The sequence below is a fragment of a genome, unplaced genomic scaffold (genome assembly GCF_019419815.1).
Source record: "Pyrus x bretschneideri cultivar Hongxiangsu unplaced genomic scaffold, Pyrus_bretschneideri_v1 Contig8, whole genome shotgun sequence".
In the NCBI taxonomy this organism is placed as follows: Eukaryota; Viridiplantae; Streptophyta; class Magnoliopsida; order Rosales; family Rosaceae; genus Pyrus; species Pyrus x bretschneideri.
In genome coordinates, this window is record NW_025999820.1 from 11,203,395 (window position 1) to 11,230,084 (window position 26,690).

At 35.3% G+C, this 26,690-nt stretch overlaps 1 protein-coding gene and 3 pseudogenes across 1 annotated transcript; all 4 read left to right on the forward strand.

Moving 5' to 3' along the window:
- Positions 1-72: 72 nt before the first annotated feature.
- LOC103951947 lies at positions 73-7,219 on the forward strand (annotated as a pseudogene).
- Positions 7,220-12,616: 5,397 nt separating this feature from the next.
- LOC125473085 lies at positions 12,617-14,103 on the forward strand (annotated as a pseudogene).
- Positions 14,104-15,540: 1,437 nt separating this feature from the next.
- Positions 15,541-16,701, forward strand: LOC125468073. Its single transcript, XM_048575663.1, has 4 exons — positions 15,541-15,695; positions 15,781-15,886; positions 16,211-16,294; positions 16,371-16,701. The coding sequence occupies exons 2-4, from the start codon at positions 15,797-15,799 to the stop codon at positions 16,662-16,664; spliced, it is 468 nt and encodes a 155-aa protein (XP_048431620.1). The 5' UTR covers positions 15,541-15,695; positions 15,781-15,796; the 3' UTR covers positions 16,665-16,701.
- A 6,771-nt stretch (positions 16,702-23,472) lies between these two features.
- On the forward strand, positions 23,473-26,572 carry LOC103951946 (annotated as a pseudogene).
- The last annotated feature ends 118 nt before the right edge of the window (positions 26,573-26,690 follow it).

Sequence of the window (26,690 nt, forward strand, 5' to 3'; positions counted from 1 at the left end):
AATGCAATTTCGATTCCACTTACCTCATTCCCGTTTCGGAAACACGCCATAGTGGAGAAGGAGGCCCCTCCAATGGAACTGGCAGAATCTCTTGACCTCGCTGCAGATGAAAATATTGAATGTAATTTTCAAAAGTATGTACAGCTATATCCAGAAGCAAAAGCGCTAAATTGTGTGTTTGAAAAAAAAATGCGAGAGTGAGTGGTGGTTGTGTTGAGGCGTGTTAGGTTGTAATTTAACTTGATAACTATATCTAAGTTTTAAATTACAGGTGGTTAGTTATTTATACATGTCAAATTAATCAACGGTCTAAGTAGTAAGTAATATTCTCAGGATGAACCATGTATTTGTTTGATTTATATGGATGATTTTTTTTGTTTTCGCATATATGATCTTGACATAATGATAAAGAGAATAAATAATTACCATTATGATATTCATACGGTAAAAAACATAAATCGTCAATGGAAGAACAAGTAAGTTCATAGGAAACACAAGTACAATTTTTCCACAAAACCTCTTGTAATATAGAAATTTCAGATACGGAAATGTAATATTAGGAGGAACAGTATAAAGACACAAGTGGCAAGTCTTGTCAATTTTTTTTCTTTAATCAGAATGCAATACGTGGATGAGAAGTAAAGATATGGATGGAGAACCACTCTTCAAGCAATATGCATTTTTTTTTTTTTTTGGGAGGAATAAAGCAATATGCTTTTAGGTTATGGGTGGGTCAAGGATTTCCTAGCCGTCTACCCCTAAATAATTGAGGTCAAGTTAGCAAGAAATTGCTCGCAAAAAATTAGATAGAAGAGGTTAGAAGATTCCTCTAAGAGCATTGGAAAGGTGTGTGTGAATAATCAATAAAACTTTACTTAAAAATTATTATTTATAAATTTATCTTACATGTCTTTGTAATTCTCGTGAAGAATTTTTTTAATTTCACCATTTTAATTTTTTGTAATTCATTTCTTACTACATATTTGAGCTTAATTTCTTGAAACTTGGCAATCCCTAGCAGCCTTAAGAAAGAATTTGATTCCATACTAAAGCAGAAATTGTATAGTCACACTGAAAAGCAAAGTATCTCATCGTTTTCCAAAAAATCAGAAGAAATTATTATTGACGACTGAAGAAAAAAAAAGAGAGAGAGAGAGGGAGAGAATAATTTTGGGACATGGAAGTACAATTATACATTCTTTTTCAACTTTTTTTATGCTTAATTTCTTTTTCTACCTTTTTTTCACCACGTTCTTGGAATTGAATTCCGATTTTAATAATTAAAGTTGAAAACTCTCTCTCTCTCTCTCTCTCTCTCTCTCTCTCTTCTATTTATGTAAGCATCACCTCAGTACAAGGGCTTCAGCACTTGTCTTCTCTCTACTGGTGTTTAAGTTTTAGTTTGCCATGCACATGCATATTTGACTGCTAATCATTGATATTATTTTAACAAGCAAGGACCACGTCAAGTTTAAATCTTAAATGGTGCATTCCTTATTAACTTGAGTTATGGCAGACTCACTGTAATCATAAGGTTCGTCTGTTTCTCTAACTTTAACATCATTTCTTGTTTTCTTTCTTTTTCTTTAACTATGAGAAATGACATAGTTATTATAAGTTGAAAGAAGAATATTGTTAAATGAGAGGGGAGGGGGAGGGTTACTGCTAGATTACTTCTGCATAGTCATAATATTTATTTGAAACACAAACATAAAAGAAGATAAAGAATGTATTTGTAGTAGAGATTTCGCCGGCTTTATATAAAGGAACCCTTATGAGAATAATTTTTAATTTGAGAGGATTAGAAGAGAATTAGATATGAAATATTCTTCCTTCTAATCCTTCTATTTTGGGGAAGAATTAGAAACAATAACTTTTGTTCTTGAGTAATTTATCATCTAACACCAATTTGATCACAATTTTTTCATTTCTTCTTTTAATAAGCCTTAAAAACAACCTATCTATTTCAATCCAATTCTTTATACCAAGCGAGACCTAATTCTACTCTAATAGATCTTATGTAACAGGAAAAAAAAAATTCCCTAAACAACAAAGAAATCTAAAGTAGGGAAGTAATGATTCATACTCCGACTTTGACTTGAGTGACTCATAATCCTATTTTGACTTGGAAAACAACTCAGCCAGCTTGTGAGCCATGCATTGTAATCAATTCTAGAAAAATCACGTTAGTACGCATCTTCAACATATTAGCTTTCTTCTCTTCCGAAAAGTCGTTTTCCCGTTAAAAACTGAAAATAGAGAAAATGAAGTAATAAATCACTTCAGTGAATAAAGTTGTGGTCTTGTAGGGTTTTAAAAATTTATCATGTACTTATAAGTTATACACCCTATTAAATATTGGAACGAAATTTTAAACGGCCGAAACTGATAGGTTATTCATAAATTCATATATATAGTTTGGAAAGGTATGTTATTGAGAATGCTAATCTTGTTCAACAATTTATGAAACATATCAGTTTCCTTCACTAAGTATTGACTCTCAACCGGTCGCCCTTCATATATTTTGGAAATCTTTCAACACTTGTATACACTCATATATATACAGAGTTTCAAGGGAAGGGATTCTTATTTCTTTTAATAAAAAAAATAGAAATTAGTTATGGGACCCACGTACACCAAATCGAACTCATTAAGTCTCTATATTAATATACAAATCCTCGCAAAAAATCAATTTAATTAAAAAATATTTGCCTCTTTAATTGTCATGATGAAATTTCAATGTTTAAACATATTGTTCGCCAATTCTTTGAATCTCAATTAGATGCCTCAAGCATTTTCGATTTGGCTGGTATTTTACAAGGATGATCAATGAAGTACAACTTGAAAAATAGATGTTTTGAATTGTTAAAGTTTGATGTTGTGTGGGTTCTAAAAATTAATCCCTATATTTTGAAAAAAATAGGAATCCTTTTCTTTAAAGGCCCTGCAGATATATATATATATATATATATATGGGGAAATGTTGAATAATATGTTTATTGTGTCTTGTACAGTGATCTAGGTCGTTGGAATACTTTAGAGGAGGGGGAAGCTTCCAAGGAAGACGGGGGACACACAAGTAGAACTACTGCAGAAAGGCCAACAATTGAGGCACAACGTCATCAACCAAAAATATTCTTTCCATCGTGGGATATTATCTTTATAGTATCATCTGCATTTTCTCTCTTCATTGATCCGTTGATCTGCTATATTCCGGTCATCGTCGAGAAAGACACTTGCTATATTTGGGACCAACCGTTGATGTGGACATTTTTGGCCTTACGATCAATCGGAGATCTCTTTAATGTTATGGACATTGTTGTTTTTCTGAAGAGATTTAAACCAAACTTAGTGCCAAGTCTTCTGCAAGGGCCTCCTCCACAAAAACCATTGATGATCATCATTTGTCAACAGTTCGTAGTTTCATCCAAAAGAAACCAGTTAGGTTCTTAGCCATTCTAATTCACATTTGGGTTGCTCTTCCCTTTCTACAGGTAAGACCTTCTCTTGCAAGTAATTAAATTTCACATTTAACTGCATGCATGCATGATACCTAGATTTTATTTGGGGTAATGAATTGATTACAAACCTAAGGGTAAGATGACCTATTTATAATGTGACACATCAAGTTACAAATAAAAGGAATCATGAACGGTCATCCATAAATAGGTTTCTGGAATACCAAAAATTTGAGAAAAGCTCTAGAATTTTGATTAATAACATGATAAGGTGACGAAAATACAACCCTAAAATTGTTTATATAGTCTTTGTAAAGGAAATAAAACTAGAAAATTACAAAAGTTCCAAAAAACACCCTTAAAACTTAAAAGCTGTTTTTGACCCTTCAAACGTTTTTAATCCATCTTATTGCACAACAAAGTGGCGAGTTGCATTCGTCACATTGTTCTGTTTCTGAAAATGTATCATGGGTCCAAATTGAACACCAAAAACTTGAAATATACTATTTACGCAGCTAGCTTGAACTTGTCGTACGAGTCAGCTTTTCCAATCCCTCGCCGTAATGTTCTTAACCATGGAAACCCTAAGAATATAGATAAAAAAAGGAAATAGACAAATAAAGAAACATTAAAAAAAAAAGATCTGAATTTAACATGGTAAACGACATAATTTGCCCGAATTTCGGGCCCAAAATTAACACACCAAACAAAAGTTGTGTTAATATGAACAGCCTAAAAAATCCAAAATGTCCACTTTCATGATATGACAGCAACCAATAATCTATTAACTATTGAACTATTAATTCTCCAGTCAATTTTTCATTAAACATCGCTTTCTTCTTTTAACTTTATTGCATATAAAATAACGCAATTCTTCTCTTACATGAACACGCTAAATACCCTATTATAAACCATGACGCTATATATATTTTTTACATACATTCCTATTAAATTTGGGTTTTTTATATTAACATCCCATAAAATGTTGAATGCACCCCACATTAAAATTTAATATTAAATGACTTATTTACACCACTATGCAATGACAATTTTGATCTTATTAGGTTTTAAAAAAAATAAAAATTTATACATACACCCCAAATCACTTTTAGCGTATTATTTATTTCCTCACATCTTGCTATCTAGTCATGGTAGTTAGGTAGATTATTATGTCAATTAACGATTTGTCATTTTGATACCTGCTTAAAAATTTGACACACATTAGATAAGAGTATTATGTAAATTAATGATGTAATAACACTGGTTAGCCGATAGCCCAATTTAACTGTTTGTTGAAATGTCTCCAGGCAATTTTGCTCATTGGAAAGTATACAAACTTCGATAATCCTACGCTTATTTCACTAATTCCATTCCAGTATATACTGAGGGCTTATAACCACTACAAATGGCTTGCTCGGCGTGCTAACGTAGAGACTGTAACAAGAAGATTGCTTAAAGCTATGTTAGACTTCCTTCCGTTCATCATGGCCTCTCATGTAAGTTCAAATCTTAATTACTTCCGATATTTGGGGAGAGAAATCTAAATTTTCTTGTAGCCTTATTGTTGGGCTATATGAGTGTATATATGATAAACCTTTTTAAACTAGCATGGTCTACCACCAACATATTTACTAATATTGTAACATAACCACATATTACTAGGTGCGGGTTTTTCCACTAAAGGCATTCCCATCCACATATAAACTGTAAATTATCTTGTTAAGAATTCGATGTGAAAATCTATTATCCAACAAGTAACCAACAACGTCATCTCATAATTTTAACCAACAATTTTTGAAATCAAAGTCCAAAGAAGGAAAACTTTCACAATAACAATGCAAATAGCTAGTCAAATGATGTTCGATTTGGATAATTTTTTCAAAAGTGATCTTGGAATTGACCTAAAAATGGCCGGTTGGATAATGAGATAACATTATATAGTGGGCTTAAACAAGTAGTTAGTATCATATTAACATGTTAACTGGTTAGTTCTTCAGCACTTCATTATCTTTTTATCTTTTTTCAATTCTTTCCAAACATATTGATTATTAACTACGCTCTTGTTTGTCCTTCAGCTTTACGGATCCATGTGGTACTTCTTTGCTGTGGATCGAGAGATAATATGTTGGGAGGATTATTGTCTGCATGAAAAAATATGTGATCGGAACGTAGTTAATTATTTCTTCTATTGTGGTGATAATACTCAGCAAAACAATCAGGAGATCAATCTCCCACGTTTAAAACTATCATGCCCTATAGAACTTCCAAAAAATATGATATCTTTCCCTTTCGATTATGGTATATTTCTTCCTGCTCTCCAATCTAATATGTCGACGTCAAGAGATCTTCTAAGAAAGATCTTGCAATGTTTTTGGTGGGGCTTGCAAAATCTGAGGTTTGCATTTGTATGACCTTTTCATGTTTGATCACCTAGAAATTAATGTGCATACTTATGTTATAAACTCATCAATGTCGTCTTTCATCCATTAACCCTCTCATCAATGTCGTTCTTAGAGTTAAATTCCATTAAAAACTTATCTAAATTTTCTAAAAGAATGTCATCAGTAATTAATATATATATTGCTCTCCGTTTCATTTTTTTGCAGTTCTTTTGGTTCAAACCTTCAGACCAGTTTTGACGCGACCGAAATTGTCTTTTCAGTTGTGATCTCTATAAGCGGCTTGGCACTATTTTTAGTATATCTGAATTCGAGGGTGCAGGTTGGTGCGGTGATCAGTACTCTTTTAAGCAAAGTTTTTGTCATTAATTAAGCTTAAAGCTCCTCCATGCAATTTTTTTTGTGTATTCATGCACTTACCTATATTTCTGATTTAATGAACTCTTCATGAAATCGCTTTATAGAGTTACTAAACATGCAGGGATTCCAAAAAATAGCTGAGCGGCGCAAATTGAGACAGAAGATGAAAACGACTTATCCAGTCCTAATAGAACAAAATTTATTGTGTGCCCTCTCCGTATGGATTCACTAAACAAAGTATGAAATGAGATATTTTTAAATGGAACAGTTAGTAAAGATGAATATTCTTCTTGCGTAATTAATTCTATCTAATTAAACATGGTATGTACGTAGGTTCCAATTCTTGGAAGTAAAGATGAAACAGTGTTGAAAGCATTTTGTCAGCACCTAAAGTCGGTGATGTTTACTGAGGATGCGTACATTATACGACAGGGTGAACCGTTGCGGAAGATGTTGTTCATCCGGCGAGGTACTGCTTTGGCCTACACAACTAGTAAAGGTGCCACGAGTGTTTGCAAGTGCCTTCAGAAAAATGATTTCTATGGGGAAGAACTTGTAATTTGGGCATTGAAATATGCCTCGTTTCCTGAGTTGCCTATCTGCACTACAACCGTTGTGTCCGAATCAAAAGTTGAAGCATTTTCAATCACGGCAAGCCATTGAAGTCTATAGTCGCTAAGTTATGGTGGCACTTTAGAAGGGATCTTCCTCACTCTCAGGTGAAGTGTTTTGCAGCTTCTTCCATTCAAGCATCCTGGCGCCGCCACCATGCACAAAAGCTAAGAGATCAATCGGCTGGGACAAATAATTAGTAGATTAGTAAGAGTAAATTGGAGCATTGTTTTGGTGTGTGTGTTTTGAGTTGGTGTTGCTTGTGTTTTGTGTGTGTGTGTTTTGAGTTGGTATTGCTTTGGTTCCTTTTTATGTTGCTTAATCTACTTTCATGAGAACGGTATTCTAAATTAAAAGCTCAAAGTATGGATGATCTACTTCAAATTGAACATGGAGTGGAACTGGTGTTTTAACAGTTTATGTCCATTGATATTTGTGTTGGAAGTTCACAACACAAGAATTCCAATAATAATAATCATAAAGAAGTTCACAACATCACTTATGTATGAGATTAATATAAACAACAAGAGAGAAAGTTAGAAATACTGACAAACATGAAGATTGAGGCTTACACAAATGCAATGTCCTAAAGGCAGAATTTTGCCCCTACTCTTGTGTCTGTAGTTCGGTAGGCGTCCGTCTCCCAGCATTCAATAATCTATAATCCTATGTTGAAGCACTTCAATCTTCGGATTCTGACGAACTTTATATATTTCGTACTCTCAAGATAGGAGTCGAAATTTGACAAACGAAGAACGAGAGAAACAAAGTGGGAAAACCCTATTCCTCAAGAGTAAAAATTAACTCTAATATTTCATCCTTAATGCCAATGGTTTCATGAGTTTATATAAAACCCAAGTACTGCTTACTAAAGAATGTAACTTTTCATTAAGTATCATTTAGCAAGAGAATGCACATATAACAACGTAACCTTTTCTAAGAAATACAACTAACACTATTTTTCATTCAATTATTAAAATTATATATTACAATATTTCATATTATAATATATAATTCCCAACAATCCCCCACATGAATGAAAAATTAGAAGAATTTGAGAGTACATGCAGATAAGAGATACATTAGGAAATGTGTCTTTTGAACTTGAACCTACCATAGTGAATACTTATTAGATTTACTTGGTGACGCAGTGGATGTGGAAGATCTTAAACTGTTCACCGTAGCTGTAAACCGAGAAAATAAGCAACACACATCACTAATCCTAATATATTACAGTTCATACGGTTGTGTTCATTTTGGTCCTAAAAATTCCTGGATTCAATGAGAGTTTTAGAGAATTTAGCCATCTCATTCTCATAGAAGCGACCCACTTCTATTTTCACATAAGTGACCACTGATTAAGAATATTCTGCAATATTCCTCTTATTTATAAGATATCATTGTCATTAAGTATAAATATACAACCTAAAATGTGTACAAACAACACACTTCTTCTATCATAGGAATGAGGTATATAATTTGCTAACTTCTTTGAATCATGTCCAACCAGTTTGCCTATTGAACTTAGACCATGGGATCTCCAATCAACTAAGTTAGGTTTCCGCCTTGTTGATTCATTAGTTATGTTGGCTTTAACCTCATCCCCCTCGATGATCAACTTACTCTCTAGTCTAACCTTTAATAATTGGCGCCATTTAGGTAGATTATTCATAATGTTTAAGTCATCAAAACATATGTTCGGACTTACTAATAAGTAATTTGCTAGGAAGTAAAAGAAAGTCTTTAACCTCTTCACACTTTAAAAGTTATTCATAATAAGAGATATTATTTATTGTCTCTTTTACATGCAAATTACTCTTTCCAATTGTCCTTTGCCCAATTTGACAAACAATTAGAATAAATATATAGGATTATCCTCTAAATCTTTTGAATCCAGTATGCTTAGATATAATTGTAATTCTAGGGTTTAAAGTGTTTTGCCTTTCTTCTCATGAGAGGGATATATATACTTATACAAGTTCCTCTGAATTAGGAAATAAGAATCCCAATTATACAAGGATATCAATTACATGATTTCATACCCAAAATAAATCTATATTCCTTAAATCCAAGGTTAACTACTCACGCCAACACTCCTCAAGTTGGTGCGTAGATATCTCCTAAGCCCAACTTGTCAAGTGAGTTTTGCAACACTCTCGCTGATATTGCATGAGTTAATACGTCGGCTAACTGTTCTTCAGACCTCACGTACAGAATGTCAATCAACTTGACATCTAACTTTGCCTTGAGAAAATGTCCATCCACTTCAACATGTTTTGTGCAATCATGTTGAACTGGATTATTAGCTATCTGTCTCTCAGCTTGGTTATCACAGTACAATAACATAGCTCCTTGTGGTTTGAATCCAATTTCCGTAAGAAGAATCCTCAACCACTATAATTCACAAATTCCATGTGCAATTCCTCGGTATTCTGCCTTCCCATGGACCTAGCCCACGCTTTGTTGCTTGCTTCTCCAAGTTACAAGATTTCCTGCCACAAATGTGAAGTAGCCTAATGTAGAGTGTCTATCATGAGCGCGAAACCTATAATTGGGTTGACATGTAAGACACATTTGTACCAAATTGACTAAAAAAACTCATTAAATTGATACAATTACAAAACCTTAACATATTTACAATTCAAATTCAATTAAAATATCAAATAAATAAATAAAATCATAGGAATTGAAAAAGAATTGGTTGAAAATTAGATTATGTAAACTTAATTAGTATATTTGCGTCTAAAAACACGAGAATTGTACGTAATATTTAAGTAATATTTGTATATCGATCTTTCTTCTTTTGATATTAAATTTTAATGATAGTTGATGAAGAAATAGACTTTTCATGTATTTAGTGAATTTTTTTTATGCATATCATTGTACAAAAGACGAGGGGTTGAAGAACTCTAGGGCTCTACTTCGAAGGCTCGCCTAGAACCCCCAAATTCTTAGGGCCGACTTTGTTTCTAATTTGATCTAGCATCAATATTTTTTATTTTTCATCATTTAATTTGATCTATTCATTTCTAGGGTTTAGTGTGAATATAATGGTTGGGATTTCTCCTCTGTAGCAGAGTTGCTTGTTGACAATATATCTTGACACACACGGACACGGTTACACCAAACCCCATAATTTAAATCATTTTCCAAGCCAAATGTCAACTATTTTATTTTTATATCTTATAATTATGCCAACCTTCTAGATATACCCTAGTGTTTTTTTTTGCTATGGCAACTAGACATATGCCCTAGCTAGGTTTCTATTTCTTCTTTTCAGGCTTATATTTCATACGGTATGTTCTAGGTTTGATTTCTAACGCTAATAAATCACATGATGGTTATGGAGGCTGAACTGCCTCAATGAGTTTTCCCAGCCCCAAAAGAGTGGCTCCTTCCTCTAGTTTTTTATGAACGAAACATATGCCATCACGTTTGAATAATTTGATTGTGATCATTTGTGGACCATAGCTCGATATGGAAATTGGCAGTGCGACTATCACGGACCGACAGCTTTGCACTTTACAGGATTCGTCGATCGATAGTCTACTTTCAATATATATAAATTAGTAGAACTCAGCTGAGACATGAAGAAGCTTGTTCAACGTTCATGGCAGAAAGACTTTAATCAAACGTAGTAGTTAGCTAAATTGGTTATTATATGGATCTCCATACTTACTTGGCGGCTGATGATTGTCATCTTGAGCCACATGGGGATGTTCTGGCGGACTGTGATTGGTGAGTTTTGTTGGTTTATGTGATTTGTCATTGGACGCTATCACAAATTTAATGATCTAGATCTTTCATCTCAAACTTCGAAGAGAGATACTCTTGTAATCTTTTTATTTCATCTGTGTCGTAACTTGTAACCATCATATCATCTACATATATTATTAACAAGATGACCTTACCTTCCCTGCATTTGATAAACAAGGTGTAATCTGCATTCCCTTATCGGTAGCCTTATTTCTTCATCGCATCAGTGAATCTTCCAAACCAGGCCTTTGGTGACTCTTTGAGTCCATAAAGAGCTTTTCACAGTCTGCATACTTTGCCTACTCCATCTTTCACTTCGTACCCAGGTGGAAAATCCATGTACACTTCTTCCAAATTCCCATGTAAAAAAGCATTTTTTTTATGCCAAACCATCTCAATGGCCAATCAAAGTTAGCACCTAAGGATAGAAGAACTTTAATAGTGTTCATTTTCGCAACCGGGGCAAATGTTTCCTGATAATCGACTCAGAACGTTTGTGTGTATCCCTTAGCTACTAATCTTGCCTTGTATCTGTCTATGGTTCCATCTGCTTTGTGTTTGATAGTGAAAACCCATTTACATCCCACAAGTCTTTTCCTTTGTGGTAATGACTCCACACTCCAAGTTCTATTTTCTATAAGGCCTCCATTTCGACCTCTATGGCCTCTGTCTACTGAGGATCTCGCAAGGCCTTTTCGACTTTTGTTGGAATCTTTATTCCTTCCATATTATTCACCAAGGCTTGGTACTTAGGTGACCATCGATGAGTAGACACATACTTTGCAAAGGCATATCTCACTTTTTCATTGGGAGATTACCTATCAGGTGGTTTTCCACGATTTTATCTAGGAGGTAACATATAAGTACTATCAATATTGTTCAACTTTTGAGTTACATCAGATTGAGATGTACGTACCTCATGGATATTCTCGAGGACATGGACAGATACCGCTAGAGGAGGGTTATTATTTTATTTGTTTTTGTGCGCTTGGGCTGTCAGTAACCTCTTCATTCTGTTGCTGCCACTCGGTGCCTTATTGCCACTGTTCAGTGGGCAGCTGCAGTTTGTCAGGCCCATTTTCAGGCTAGGGCCTACATACTGGCTCTTTTATGACTGGAGTAGGCAAGCCCAAATTGGGCCCACTCAAGCTGGGCTCAGACAGATCCAACTGAGGCTGCTGCTGGCCTTGCTAGCAGGTACTGCTGTCACGCTGGCAAGGGTTGTCTTGCCCAGTGCTGTCACGCTGGCGAGGGCTGTTTTGCCCAGTTGGAAGATCAATCCAATTATAATTTTCTCGTGTATTCGTCTCCCCTGAAGAGTATAGTGGGTGTGATCAGTGATGAAAAAAGTTTTCAGAGAATGTAGCATCGATGGTGACATACGTATGCTTGGTCTGTGGGTGGTAACACCTGTATCTTTTTTGTTGGCCATTTAATTTTAAAAATACACATCAAACTGTGCACGGGTCCAATGTATCTTGTTGATTTTGTGACAGTGCACATAGGCCACGCACCCAAATAGTAACAGCATATCTAGTGGTGTCTCTAAATAAGGACAATTATTGTATAAAATAAATATAGAGACAGAATGAATCTCTAATGAATTGAAAAATGAGTCCTTAAAGTATAGGAACTTGCCTGATACATAGTATATATCATCACATATATGGACTATATAAGAACAACCTTTAGTGGAAAATGAGACCCACAATCTTGATTGAAGTTTTTAATGTTTTTAGTTTTTATGCTTTTAATTAATAAAAAAATAGTTAACATAAACAAAAAATGTGCATCTTAATTGAAAAACGAGACTTACAATCTTGATTGAAGATTTAATGCTTTTAATTAATAAAAAAAGGTTAACAAAAACAAAAAAAAATGTGCATCTAATCAAATTATCACATAAAATCATAAAAACTTCAAATTTAAGGATTATACTATAAGGATTATATTATAAGGATTTTACCATTAAAGGCAATATTTTTTTTTTAGGGACACAAAATTTTTATTTAAGTCATTAAATGACTACTCATGTGGTACATTTTTGCAGTGATTCGAGAGCTAGAATGCTGGAGGGAGCATGTCTGTAAAGATGAAACAATATGTGACCTTGACAGATTTTACTCTTACTTTTATTGTGGTCGTTCTTCTCTGAAAATCAATGTCAGTACCCCACGTGTACAATGCTCGGTAGAGCTTCAAAAAAATACGTCATCGTTCGCTTTTGATTATGGTATATATCAGTCTGCTCTCCAATCTAATTTGGCTTCGTCAAGAGATTATCCAAGAAAGATCTTGCACTGTTTTTGGTGGGGTCTCCGAAACCTGAGGATTGCATTTTTATGACTTTTTCATGTTTAATCACCTAGAAATTAATATGCATATTTATGTCGTAAGCTCATCAATGTCTTTTTTATCATTACCCTCTCATCAACTTCGTCTTTGTAGATAAATTCCATAAAAAATTTCTGTCATGTTTTCTGAAAGAATGTCATCAATAAATATATTGCTCTCCGTTTCTTTTTTTTTTTTTTTTTTTGTTTGCAGTTCTTTTGGTTCAAACCTTCAGACTAGTTTCTACGTGCGCGAAATCATCTTTTCAGTTATGATCTCTATAAGTGGCTTGGCACTATTTTTAGTATATCTCAATTCGAGGGTGAATCAGGTTGGTGCGCTGATCAGTGCTACTTCAAGCAAAATTTTTGTCATTAATTAAGCTTAAGGCTTAAAGCTCCTTCATGCAAATTTTTTGTGTATTCATGAAGTACGTTATTTTTGGATTTAATGAACTCGTCATGAAATTGCTTTATAGATTATTAAACATGCAGGGATTGGAAAAAATAGCCGAGTAGAGCAAATTGAGACAGAAGATGAAAATGACATATTCAATCTTATTAAAACAAACAAGAACCACGTGCTCTCTCCGCATGAGCTCACTAAAGAAAGTATGTAACGAGAAATTTTTGAATGTAACGTACATTCATTAAAGATAATATTTATCATGCGTAATTAATTGTATCTAATTACACACTGGTGTGTAGGTTCCAATTCTTGGAAGTACAAATGAAAAAGGGTTGAAAGCAATATCTGAGTATCTAAAGTCGGAGATTTATACTAGGGATGTGTCTATTATTCGAGAGGGTGAACCGTTGAGGAAGATGCTGTTCATCCGGCAAGGCACTGCTTTGACCTACACAAATAGTAAAGGTAAAACAAGGGTTTGCAAATGCCTTGAGAAAAATAATTTCTATGGAGAAGAACTTCTAATTTGGGCATTCAAAGTTGCCTCATTTCCTGAGTTGCCTATCTGCACTACAACCATTGTGTCCCAATCAAAAGTTGAAGCATTTTCAATCACGGCAAACCACTTGAAGTCTGTAGTCGCTGAGTTTTGGTGGCACTTTAAAAGGGAGTTTCCTCACTCTCAGGTGGAGTATTTTGCGGCTTCTTCCATACAAGTAGTCTGGCGTGCTCACCGCACAAAAAAAGCTAAGAGATCAACTGGCTGGGACAAATAATTAGTAGATTAGTAAGAGTAAATTGGAGCATTTCTTTGTTGTGTGTGTGTGTTTTGAGTTGGTATTGGTTTGCTTCCTCTCTATGTTGCTTTACTCGGCCTTGGTTTCCCTTCAATGCGGTGGTGTGTCTTTGTTATGAAAAGTGTATAATCTTTGACATGCATGAGAACGATATTCTGAATTAAAAGCTCAAATTATGGATCATCTTCAAATTGGACATGGAGTGGTGGAACTGGAGCTTTACTATTTTATGTCTATTGATATTTGTAGCATAATATATGAATAGTGGTGCTGGTATTACAATAACTCTCTTGTTTTTCTAACCACTTGAAGAGCGCCACCATGCAAGCGATAACTAGGGCTGGGAGAAGAACTGTCTGGAAGATGGTTACGGTATATTATCACGATAAAGATATTCAGGATCAAATAACAAGTTTCTGTTTTTTCATATCTGTCTCGTACTCAAATATACCCATTCATAAATCCTCCCCAAAAGAGTGGTAAGTACCAGCGGGAAAAGAATTTAACAGGTAATAAAATGACATCCCTAACCTTAACAATTACCCTTGCACTCTAGTTTCTAAAGATCAAATGTCGAAATTTTTAGGATTAGTTTGGTATTGTTATTTTTTTTTTAAATTGCTTTTGTTGTGTTGTGAGAATAAACAACTGTAAATAAAGTTGTTGAGAGTTTGGTAAAATTTTTTCGTAAAAGTGTATTTCACAAAAAAAAAAAAAAAAAAAAATCAACCAGTGTCTAAGTGTTTGGTAAACTTTTATATAAAACTGTTGTGACTATGCTAAATGACTAAAAAATATATGGTATTGAATGTAATATAATAAATGTAGGGGCAAAGGATGTAGTTTTGTAACATATGCGAATGTGTATTTGCCATTTGAAAATTTCATTAAATGAGAACTGTTCACCTGCATGCTTTAAAAAAAGACACTTTTTTAAGAAGCATAGTAGACTCTGCTTCTGCTTTTCTATATTTTTCTATTGCCAATAACAACAATATTTTTAAAAAAGTTTATTTTTTATTTTTTTGTTTTGTTTAACCAAACACATTTGATGTCCCTGTTTTTTAATAAGTTGTTTTTTTTTAGAAACATCACAACCTCAAACCAGCCCATAGGGTTATAATTGGAAATCCAAAAGAATCACATGCATGGTTACCCCAAGGATTGCATGATGATTGTTTTTGAGTTGCTAATAAACAAATAAAAACATGCACATGCGCCATGGTGCGAGTTTGATCTCCATCGAATATCCTCCTACTTACAACTAACTATTTAACCAACTAACATTATCGTTTGTCCAAAAAAAAAAAATAAACAAGCCCATTGGACTGAAGCGTCATATATTATTTTTGGGCTGAAAAAATAGCATATTATTATCATAAGGGGCAGGAGCCCAATAAGCTAAAACCCTAGCCCACCAAAACCCTCTTCAGTTTTGCTTTATCCTCTTTCCTTCATCAGAGTATCTGTTTCTGGAAAACCTGCAGAATCAGAAATGGTCAGAAGCATCAAGAACCCCAAGAAAGCCAAAAGAAAGGCCAAGGCCAGCTCCAAATTCCACTACCTTCTCCGTTGGTTATTTAATTATTTTAATAAAATTAGGGTTTTATCTTTTCCCCAATTTATTCGATTGAATTGAATTGAAATTTTGTTTAGGGCTCAAAGAAAGGGGATGCGTCTTCTTCCTCTTCGGGACCGTCGATGCCGGCGAAGGTATGGCAACCGGGAGTGGACAAGCTGGAGGATGGTGAAGAGCTCCAATGTGAGCCTTCAGCTTACAATACTCTCCATGCCTTCCATATCGGTTGGCCTTGTTTAAGGTTGCTCTGAATTTTATGAATTCTTCTTTTTGGTTTGCATAGAAATTGCAGGAAAAGCATAAAGTTTGAATTTTGGATTGTGGGTTTGAATTATTGGAGCATGATTAGCTGAACTTAGTATAACTTAATTGAACTAGTCTTAAACCTGTAGCTTGTGTTAATAAATTATAATTTCTACTTTTCACAAATGCTCGCATTGTACTCGTAGTATTGAATTATGTTTTGAAGTTCCAGTTTTAAACTTAATTTGCGGGTAATGGTTGTAGTTAAGAATTAAAGTTTCAAGCTTTCCAAGGGAGTTAAAGGTTTCCAGTTCACCGCTAAAAGCGAATTTCGTTGCAGGGACTCAGGTGAGCTTTATCTTTTTGTTTGTGTGAATGATTTATTTATCTAATTTCTTTTACCAACTCAATATTGATGGTGAAGGTTCTGCATGCAGAGAAAGCTGCTTGGAACTCTCATGGAATATTTAAAGTATCTAACATTTCCGGGAAAAAGCGCGAACTAGTGCCAGCCAAAGCCACAGATGATGACTCTAATATGGATAGCGAGGACAGTGATAGTGACGACGATAGCGAGGATGAGGAGTCCGGTGGATCTGGTGCACCTGTTTTGCACGCAATATTTTTTTACATCCCACAGTTGATTCAGCTCACCTTCATCTTTCTTAGTATTTATCTCATCTGTGTGCCTTTCCATTTTTCTTCTTCTGATGTATAGTTGCGGGAGGTAGCTCATGAAGGATGTGTTAATCGTATACACGCCATGGCACAAAATCCACATATTAGTGATAGAATTTTTACCACCGGCAGTCAAACGACTATGCACTCTCCATGCTCACTATGCACAAAAGCAAAATGATGAAATGACCAAATTGCCCTTCCATATAAACGGATTATTGTAAAAACTCACAGCTCATTGCGTCATTTTTCTGATTTCGGAGAGAGCCATTGATCCCAAACTAGAAACTTGGAGATCAGAGACGAGAATGAGAGGTGCGGAGTGACATATATGCCACCTCCGAACTTCGCTATGGTCGACAATGGTGTGTTTAGGTCCGGCTTCCCTCATTCCCCCAATTTCAGCTTGTTGAAATCCCTAGGCCTCCGTTCCATCATGCAAGTCAAATTCCAATAAACTTTGTTTCTGTTGATTAATTTAGATTCAAATTTGGTTTTCGTTTCATTAAATTTGGAAAATTTCAACCAATCATTGTTTTGATTGGGTTAGATATTTGTGCCAGAGGAGTGCGGAGAGTTTTTTTAGAGCAAATGGGATTAGGCTTTTCTCGTTTGGGATCGACAGCTCTCAGGTTTTGTTTTCTTTTGGATTTGGGTTGCGCCGTGTGGATTTGTGTTGCGCCATGTGAAAAATTGGAAACTTGGCGTGGGTCGGAAAATTGGAGAAGGATTTGGGTCGCGCCGTTGGGGTTAGTGTTTGTCGAGCTGGGGATCGCAAGAGATGACAAGGAAGGAGAAACTACTAAGTGAGTTTTTGCAATAATCCGTTTATATGGAAGGGCAATTTGGTCATTTCATATTTTAGAAAAATCTCATTTCTATTATATTAGTGTGCATGTCGTGTGTCTGTGCAGAGCATATCTCAAAAATCTTATTTTAATCTCTAAATTAAGAAAATAGTGCATTTCTTCACTATTGGTTCCTTTCTCCACGCCCTTCATTTCTTCTTTTGTTTCTTCCTTTTGTTTCTTCTTTTTCATCCAATAATTGCTGCTCTATGCAAAAGTATTTCATCTTTAGTCAAATTATGGCATTCATGCTGCGTCTATGCAAAAGTATTTCTTCTTTTTCATTTCTACATGTGAGGATGATGTTCTTTGACATCATTGCTCCTGGACGGAAAGGTGTTACTACGGTCCTACAGAGGCATTATCGTCACATGTGGATAAAAATCTATGTGTCAGTTTAAAAAAAATTTGAATTATTTTTTACTCCACATGGAGCATTGATCGTTGATGCCGCTTCCATGAGAATTTCTGTTCAAATATCCCATTTGTTTTTTTAAATTTGAACAATTAGAAAAAATTAATGCTAGAGATCAACATTTTAGACCACATTGCAAACTATATGATGTGTCACAATAAAAAATAAACACGTTTACCAACACTTAGTAATAATTCAATAATTAGTATTCATGACATCAACAATGCTCTCCTAAGGTTATTTTTCTGAGGACGTATGAGGACTTCTTTTATATGAGTCATAGGATTAATCTTACGGTAAAAAAATTTATGAATTTATATAAACCTATTACACCAAAACAAAATCAAAACACGCTAATAGGCTTCACGTTCATCCTTCCTTCCTGCTTCGTGAGAGAGGAGAAAATTTGCAACCCGTTCAATCTCAGAGGAAATCTTTTGTCAAGGACGTTGTCCCGACCCTCCCTCTTTACTGCTATGCTCCCACACTTGAAGATCATCGCTAACAGTTAGAGATCGTCCCTGGGAAGATTGTGCTTCCCTCATACAACAATCTGCAATTAAAATTAAAAGTGAAGCAAATAAAAAAGGAAGAATGGGGTCGAGGTTGAACCATCACCACAAAGGAATATAAAATAGAATGGTGCTATTAGGAGAGCATTAGATGAAACCCAATTAAAAGAAGAATGGTGCTCTCGATTAAATTACAGTTTCCATTCTACTTTTTTTTCAACAGCGAGGAGGGAGAAATTGAAATCAATACAACCACAAAGGAAATACCTTTTTGTAGCTTCGAAGAGAATTTTAATTTTCCGAGGAAACTGTAAAATCGGGTCACGTTGCTCTCCTTCAACATCAAAAATATGAGCGTGAACCCTATTTTTATTTTTTTTGTTATTTTGATTTTATTTTAGTGTAATAGGATAATATAAACTCAATAGTTTTTCTACTGTTAGATTAATTCTGACTAAGATAAAAGAGGTCCTTACAGATCCTTAAAAAAAAAAAAGAGCTTAGGAGAGCACTGCTGGCAGCGCAATACGCTAAAACCGTAGCCCCCACCAAATCCCTCTTCAGTTTTGCTTTCTCCTTTTTCCTTCATCAGTCTCTGTTTCTGAAAACCTGAAGAATCAGAAATGGTCAGAAGCATTAAGAACGCTAATAAGGGCCAACGTCAGCTCCATAGTCCACTACCTTCTCCATTTATTATTTAACTTTTTAGTAAATTTCGGGTTTTATCTTTTCCCCAATTGATTTGATTGAATTGACTTGAATTTTTGCTTAGGGCTCAAAGAAAGGAGATGGGTCTTCTTCCTCTTCGGGACCGTCGATGCCGGCGAAGGTATGGCAGCCGGGTTTGGACAAGCTGGAGGAGGGCGAAGAGCTCCAGTGTGACCCTTCAGTTTACAATTCTCTCCATGCCTTCCAATCGGTTGGCCTTGTTTAAGGTTGCTCTGAATTTTATGAACTCTTCTTTTTGGTTTGCATAGAAAGTGCAGGAAAAGCATAAAGTTTGAATTTTGGATTGTGGGATTGAATTATTGGAGCATGATTAGTTGAACTTAGTATAACTTAATTGAACTAATCTTAAACCTGTAGCTTGTGTTAATAAATTATAATTTCTACTTTTCAGAAATGCCTTCATTGATTATGTATTGAAGTTCCAGTTTTATACTTAATTTGTGGGTAATGGTTGTAGTTAATAATTAAAGTTTCAAGCTTTCCAAGAGAGTTAAAGGTTTCCAGTTCACCGCTAAAAGCGAATTTCGTTGCAGGGACTCAGGTGAGCTTTATCTTTTTGTTTGTCTAACTGATTTATTTATCTAATTTCTTTTACCAACTCAATATTGATGGTGAAAACATAAACCTGTTGTTCTGCAGGCAGAGTAAGCTGCTTGGAACTCTCTTGGAATATTTGAAGTATCTAACATTTCCGGGAAAAAGCGAACTAGTGCCAGCCAAAGCCACAGATGATGACTCTAATATGGATAGCGAGGACAGTGATTGTGACGATGATAGCGAGGATGAGGAGTCTGGTGGATCTTGTGCACCTGTTTTGCAGGTAATATTTTTTTACAGCCCACAATTGATTCAGCTTACCTTCATCTTTCTTAGTTTTTGTCGCATCTGCGTGCCTTTCCATTTCTCTTCTTCTGATGTACAGTTGCGCAAGGTAGCTCATGAAGGATGTGTTAATCGTATACGCGCCATGACACAAAATCCACATATATGTGCATCTTGGGCAGACACCGTTCATGTACAGGTCATACTTTGTGTGATTTTAAAAGGGGACTGCAAGAATTGTATACATTTATGGGAACCTGCATCTGGTTCTGTTCGGACCGGATCTGTCCCTCACACAGCCTTCTGGGGCTCTTGCCTGTCGGACAAGGTTTGCTGCTTGGTGTGCTGCAATATGAGTTGCTGTTAGTTTGAATGGTGTCTTTGTAGGGCCTTTGGTTAGGCCTTGAGGCTCATAATCAAAACTAACAAGGATCTGAGCGTGCCACTATTATATTTATATAACAAATTGTTGTTTAGTTGTGAAATGAGTTGATTACTTGCGCCACAAGTTGTTTAGACTTCTTGATTATCAATGGATTGTCACAGATGAGTTAAGTCTATATAAAGTTCATTTTCTTACCTTGTAAACAAGGACTTTTAACTCGTAATATTGTATGTCCCAAAATAAAAGGGGTTCAGGATCCTTCCAACCATTTCCTTGATCAAAGTTCACTTTAATGAATGCGGGTTCATTAGCTTATTCAGTTTTGATTACAGATGCGACTTTTGAGTGGAAAACAGTTGGAAATGATTTAAATGGAAAACAGTTGGAAATGATTTAAAAACAAAACGAGATATGCATTAAACAATGGGAGATTATATTAACACATCTCAAATTACTTCTCCCACACTTTTTTAATTTTTTAATATTTTGCTCTCAAGTGTTAGTGGTGTGTAGAAAAAATTAAAAAATTAAAAGGGTGTAGGAGAAGTAATTTGGAGTGTGTAAATATAATCTTTCTTAAACAATAGATCTACTTTAAGTAAGTACAAACAAAAGAGATTTGGGCAAGATTTAACTATGTTGGGCAATGTTCAACTTCTTGCAACCACTTCTCTTTGGGTTTACATGGATTTGTAGAATCTGGGGAACAAAGTGTAAATAGGTTTTACTTAGAGAGAATTGATACTACAACACTGGGGGAGAGTAGTAGAGCTACTAAACTACAAAAAAAAAAAAGACTTTCTAAGTGGAATCTATGACTAAAAGAGGAGAAATCTGGACAAAATACAATCATCTAGGTACGAACTTGTCTGAGAGCAAAGTTTTGAATATCTTTTGATTGAATGGTTGAGTGTCTTTGTCTCTGGTGTCCCTCTGCCGTTATAGACAAGTTAGCCCGACTGTCCAAACTTTGCCTTTAGCTGATGGCTTTCAAAGGGTGATGAATCATCACTTATTTACTCATCCATACCCTTGAAAAGTGCTTTGTGCTGGGATGAGCTGCCCTCTGTCAATTATCACTTCAAACATAGGCATATGACCCATGCCTTGCTGAAAAGATTTTCAAATTCCTTTTGCTTTTGCATTCTTGGGCCTTCATCGTTACAAAGCCCAGTGTCAAATATGAACCCAAAGAGGTTCAACGTGGAATGTTGATATTACTCCATATATTGGATATATTGCAAGCATGGAGGATCTACAAGTATGGAAGTTCAGATTAGTTGTATCAGTTGCTATGTAGAGTTGTGTATCTTAGGAAAAGCCATATTTATGAAGAGTTGTATTTCTTTAGAAGTCTAAGGTTGTGTCTGTATGGATATAATTCAAGGATTGTGTCTTTTATGTAAAGGTGCTATTGTAATTATAAAGAGTCCCTCTATGTAACAAATTATTGATTCAATTCTAAAAAAGGCATTCAATTATCAATAAAATTTCTATTTCGTCCTTCAAACTCTCACACTCCCATATTCCCTCGTATTCTTTTTTTTTTTTTTTTAATTGCCCCAAACCTCGAACCTAAAACCTAGACTACCCCACCCCTTACCCACACTTCTTAATTTGTAATTTTCGGTTCGAATAAATCAAAGAATATCTATGAACAAAAATTAATTGTCTATTCAAAATTGTCTCAACTTGGTAATTACTACTTGACCAATCCGCCAGATATGGGGTTTAATGATAAAAGGTCTCGATTTTAATTAGAGTAGAGTAATTCTATTTAAACTCTTCTTCTTTCAACTCTCTAGCCGATGTGGGATTCAACAGATGATTTTCTTCAAATTGAACATGGAGCGGTGGAACTGGTGTTTTAACACCTTATGCCCATTAACATTTGTAGCATAATGTGAATAGTGGTGCTGGTATAAATGTTGTAGATGATCACCACAAATAAATAAATCAAATTCTTATGTTGTAGCATAAGGCTTTAGGGTTTATATAGCTACAATAACTATGCTGTTTTTATAATGACTTGAACAGCGCTAACATGCAAGCTATATAGGTGCACGACTGCCAGGAATTGATGGTTACGGTATCCCTATCACCATAAATATGTGCATAGTTACCTTTGCATACTAGTTTCCAAAGTTATGTCAAATGTCGAAATTTTTAGGGTTATGATTCGAAATCCAACACAATCCCATGTATGTTACCCTAACAATTGCATGATGATTCTTTTTGAGTGCCAGTAAGCAAATGAAAACAAGCTCATGCCTATCCATTATGGTGTCGGTTCGATACTCATTGCTTTCTTTTCATTTAATAACTAACCATTAAACGCATTAATGCTATTTTTTGTGGTATGATAAGTGTGCAGTCATTGACATTCATGAGAACGATATTATGTACGAATTAAAAGCTCAAATTATTGATGGTCTTATTCAAATTGAACATGGAGTGGTGGAACTGGTGTTTTAACACCTAATGTCCATTAATATTTGAAGCATAATGTGAATAGTGGTGCTGGTATTAATGCTGTAGTTGATCACCACAAAGAAATAAATCAAATTCTTATGTTGTAGCATAAGGCTTTAGGGTTTATATAGCTACAATAACTCTCCTGTTTTTATAACGACTTGAAGAACGCCAACATGCAAGCTATATAGGTGCACGACTGACTGGAATTGATGGTTACGGTATCCCTATCACCATGAATATATGCAAGGTCACCTTTGCATACTAGTTTCCAAAGTAAGTCAAATGTCGAAATTTTTAGGGTTATGATTGGAAATCCAACACAATCCCATGCACAGTTAACCAACAATTGCATGATGATTGTTTTTGAATGCTAGTAAACAAATGAAAACAAGCTCATGTTTGATCTCCACCGATTCTCTCCCCTAGTAACTAATTATTTAACACATTAACTCTATTGTTTGTCAAAAAAAAAGAAAAGAAAAAAGAACATTAGAATAAAGTCATGTATTATTTTTGGGCTAAAAAAAAGCATATTATTATTATCATAAAAGGCTGGAGCCCAACAAGCTAAAAACCCTGCCCCACCAAAACCCTCTTCAGTTTTCCCTTCTCCTCTTTCTTTCATCAGAGTCTCTGTTTCAGGAAATCCTGAAGAATCAGAAATGGTCAGAAACATCAAGAACCCTAAGAAAGCCAAAAGAAAGGGGTCAGCTCCAAATTCCACTACCTTCTCCGTTTATTATTTATTATTTTAGTAAATCTAGGGTTTTATCTTTGCCCCAGTTGATTTGATTGAATTGACTTGGATTTTTGTTTAGGGCTCAAAGAAAGGAGATGAGTCTTCTTCCTCTTCGGGACCGTCGATGCCGGCGAAGGTATGGCAACCGGGAGTGGACAAGCTGGAGGAGGGCGAAGAGCTCCAGTGTGACCCTTCGGCTTACAATTCTCTCCATGCCTTCCACATCGGTTGGCCTTGTTTAAGGTAGCTCTGAATTTATGAATTCTTCTTTTTGGTTTGCATAGAAAGTGCAGGAAAAGCATAAAGTTTGAATTTTGGATGGTGTGTTTGAATTATTGGAGCATGAATGCATGATTAGCTGAACTGAGTATAACTTAATTGAACTAATAGTAAACCTATAGCTTGTGTTAATAATTATAACTTCTACTTTTCGGAAAAGCTCGCTTTTACTAGTAATGTTGAATTATGTTTTGAAGTTCCAGTTTTATACTTAATTTCTGGGTAAAGTTTATTTGCGAAATTTGCTATGTCTTCAGAGTTAAATTTTCAATCTTTAACAAGAGAGGTTTCCAGTTCACTGCTAAAAGTGAATTTCTTTTTACAGCTTTGATATTGTGCGGGATACATTGGGGTTGGTTCGGACTGAGTTCCCCCATACCGTGTATTTCGTTGCTGGGACTCAGGTGAGCTTTATCTTTTTGTTTGTCTGACTGATTTATTCATCTAATTTCTTTTACCAATTCAATATTGATGGTGAAAACATAAACTTGTTGTTCTGTAGGCAGAGAAAGCTGCTTGGAACTCTATTGGAATATTTAAAGTATCTAACATTTCCGGGTAAAAGCGGGAACTAGTGCCAGCCAATGCCGGAAATGATGACTCTAATATGGATAGTGAGGACAGTGATAGTGACGACGATAGCGAGTCCGGTGGATCCAGTGCACAGGCAATATTTTTTTAATAGCCCACACTTGATTCAGCTCACCTTCATCTTTCTTAATTTTTATCTCATCTCTGTGCCCTTCCATTTTTCTTCTTTCCATGTACAGTTGCGCAAGGTAGCTCATGAAGGATGTGTGAATCGTATAAGCGCCATGACACAAAATCCACATATATGTGCATCTTGGGCAGACACCGGTCATGTGCAGGTCAGACTTTATGTCAAGAATATGAGTATATATATCATACTGACGCTTGAATAATGACCATTTATATATACTTTGTACTTGACTTAATCCTGCTACTCTTGCAGGTTTGGGACTTCAGTTCCCATTTGAATGCATTAGCGGAGTCGGAGACTGAAGCTAGCCAGGGAGCTCCTTCCGTTTTTAACCAGGCTCCATTGGTTAAGTTTGGGCATAAAGATGAAGGGTTTGCTCTAGACTGGAGTCCACTTGTACCTGGACGGTTTCTATCTGGTACTATTATTAACTTTAAATATATTTTTTTTTCTTTATCATATTTAATGGTATAACTTACTTTAATTTTTTTTTTCTTTATCAAGTCTATTTAATGGTATATTGTATATTGCTTTCTTGATTTGAAACCAATGATTCGTTTATGTCTGATTTTAAAAGGGGACTGCAAGAATTGTATACATTTATGGGAACCTACATCTGGTTCAACATGGACTGTTAATACTACTCCATATATTGGACATATTGCAAGCGTGGAGGATCTACAAGTATGTAACTAAGATGGGAAGCTAAAGTTTGATCTGTTGATATAAAGCATATGTTCAGTCTCGTGATCTCAGTAGAGTAGTTTTCCAATCGTCTAACGGTATTCTTTTTCACTTTTATCTTTGCAGTGGAGTCCTACAGAACCTGATGTATTTGCTTCTTGTTCTGTTGATGGGAATACAGCAATATGGGATATCCGCATAGGGAAGGCACCAGCAACTTCTTTTAAGGCGCATAATGCAGATGTGAATGTTATGTCTTGGAATAGGTGTTTATTTAACCTTCGCTGTTTCTTACTTGTTATTTGTTTCAATACATTTTATTCCACGTATGAAATGACGACCTTGGTATTGTTTTTTTTTTTTTTTTATTAGGCTGGCTAGTTGTATGCTGGCATCTGGAAGTGACGATGGCACCTTTTCCATTCGCGATCTTAGATTGCTGAAGGTACGTCTTGTTGGAATTCCCACTAGTGTTAAATTGGGTTCAATGAAATTGTTTTGACTTTTGAGTGATTCATTTAAGTTGATAATTCTAAAATGATATAGTCCTCTTTCCTCTATCTGAATGTAGGAAGGACCCTATCACATCCATCGAGTGGAGTCCACACGAAGCCTCCACTTTGGCCGTGACGTCTTCTGACAATCAGCTGACGTAAGTAATATACAGAGATCAGATTGAAGTGATAAATGGCGTGCCTGACACAAACACTTTTAACTTTCCTGGTGTTTATGTATGAACTCAATATATTTGTCATTTGGCTTTTGTTACCAGAATATGGGATCTATCTTTAGAAAATGACGAGGAGGAAGAGGCAGAATTCAAAGCTAAGACAAAAGAGGAAGTGAATGCTCCCAAAGATTTACCTCCGCAGCTTCTGTTTGTTCATCAGGTAGACATTTCGGACCGACTGTTCTACTCCAAGATCCCCCCAGTTCTTCAGTCATTTAACTCGTGGTAAGTTATGGTAAACAGGGACAGAAAGACTTGAAAGAACTTCATTGGCATACTCAGATTCCTGGCATGCTCGTTTGAACTGCGGCTGATGGTTATAATATTCTGATGCCTTAAAACGTACGGATGACCCTTCCCTCTGATCTCTAATGTTCCTTGAAACTCGAAGTTTATAAGTTTCTTTCGTGCACCGGAAAGTAGATATATATCAGATCATATTCCAATAGTGGGATGGCTTATGTACCGAAGCAATTACATATTTGAAGTGACAGTTGTTTTCGGTTTTCGTTTTCCTTCCCCTTTTTGGGTGGTTTGGTTTAGTTGTATGGAGTGACCTCTGCAATTTTGGCTTAATGATTTTAGCAGAACCAGGTGTTTTTGTTGATACCTTTTCAATATCTTCGTCCGTTGGGTTTATTTACGTTATGCATCTCATCGGATTTTACCCGTATTTATTTGGCAGTAGTCGTTGGTAAAAAATGTATAAGAGAATGGAAACCGTAAG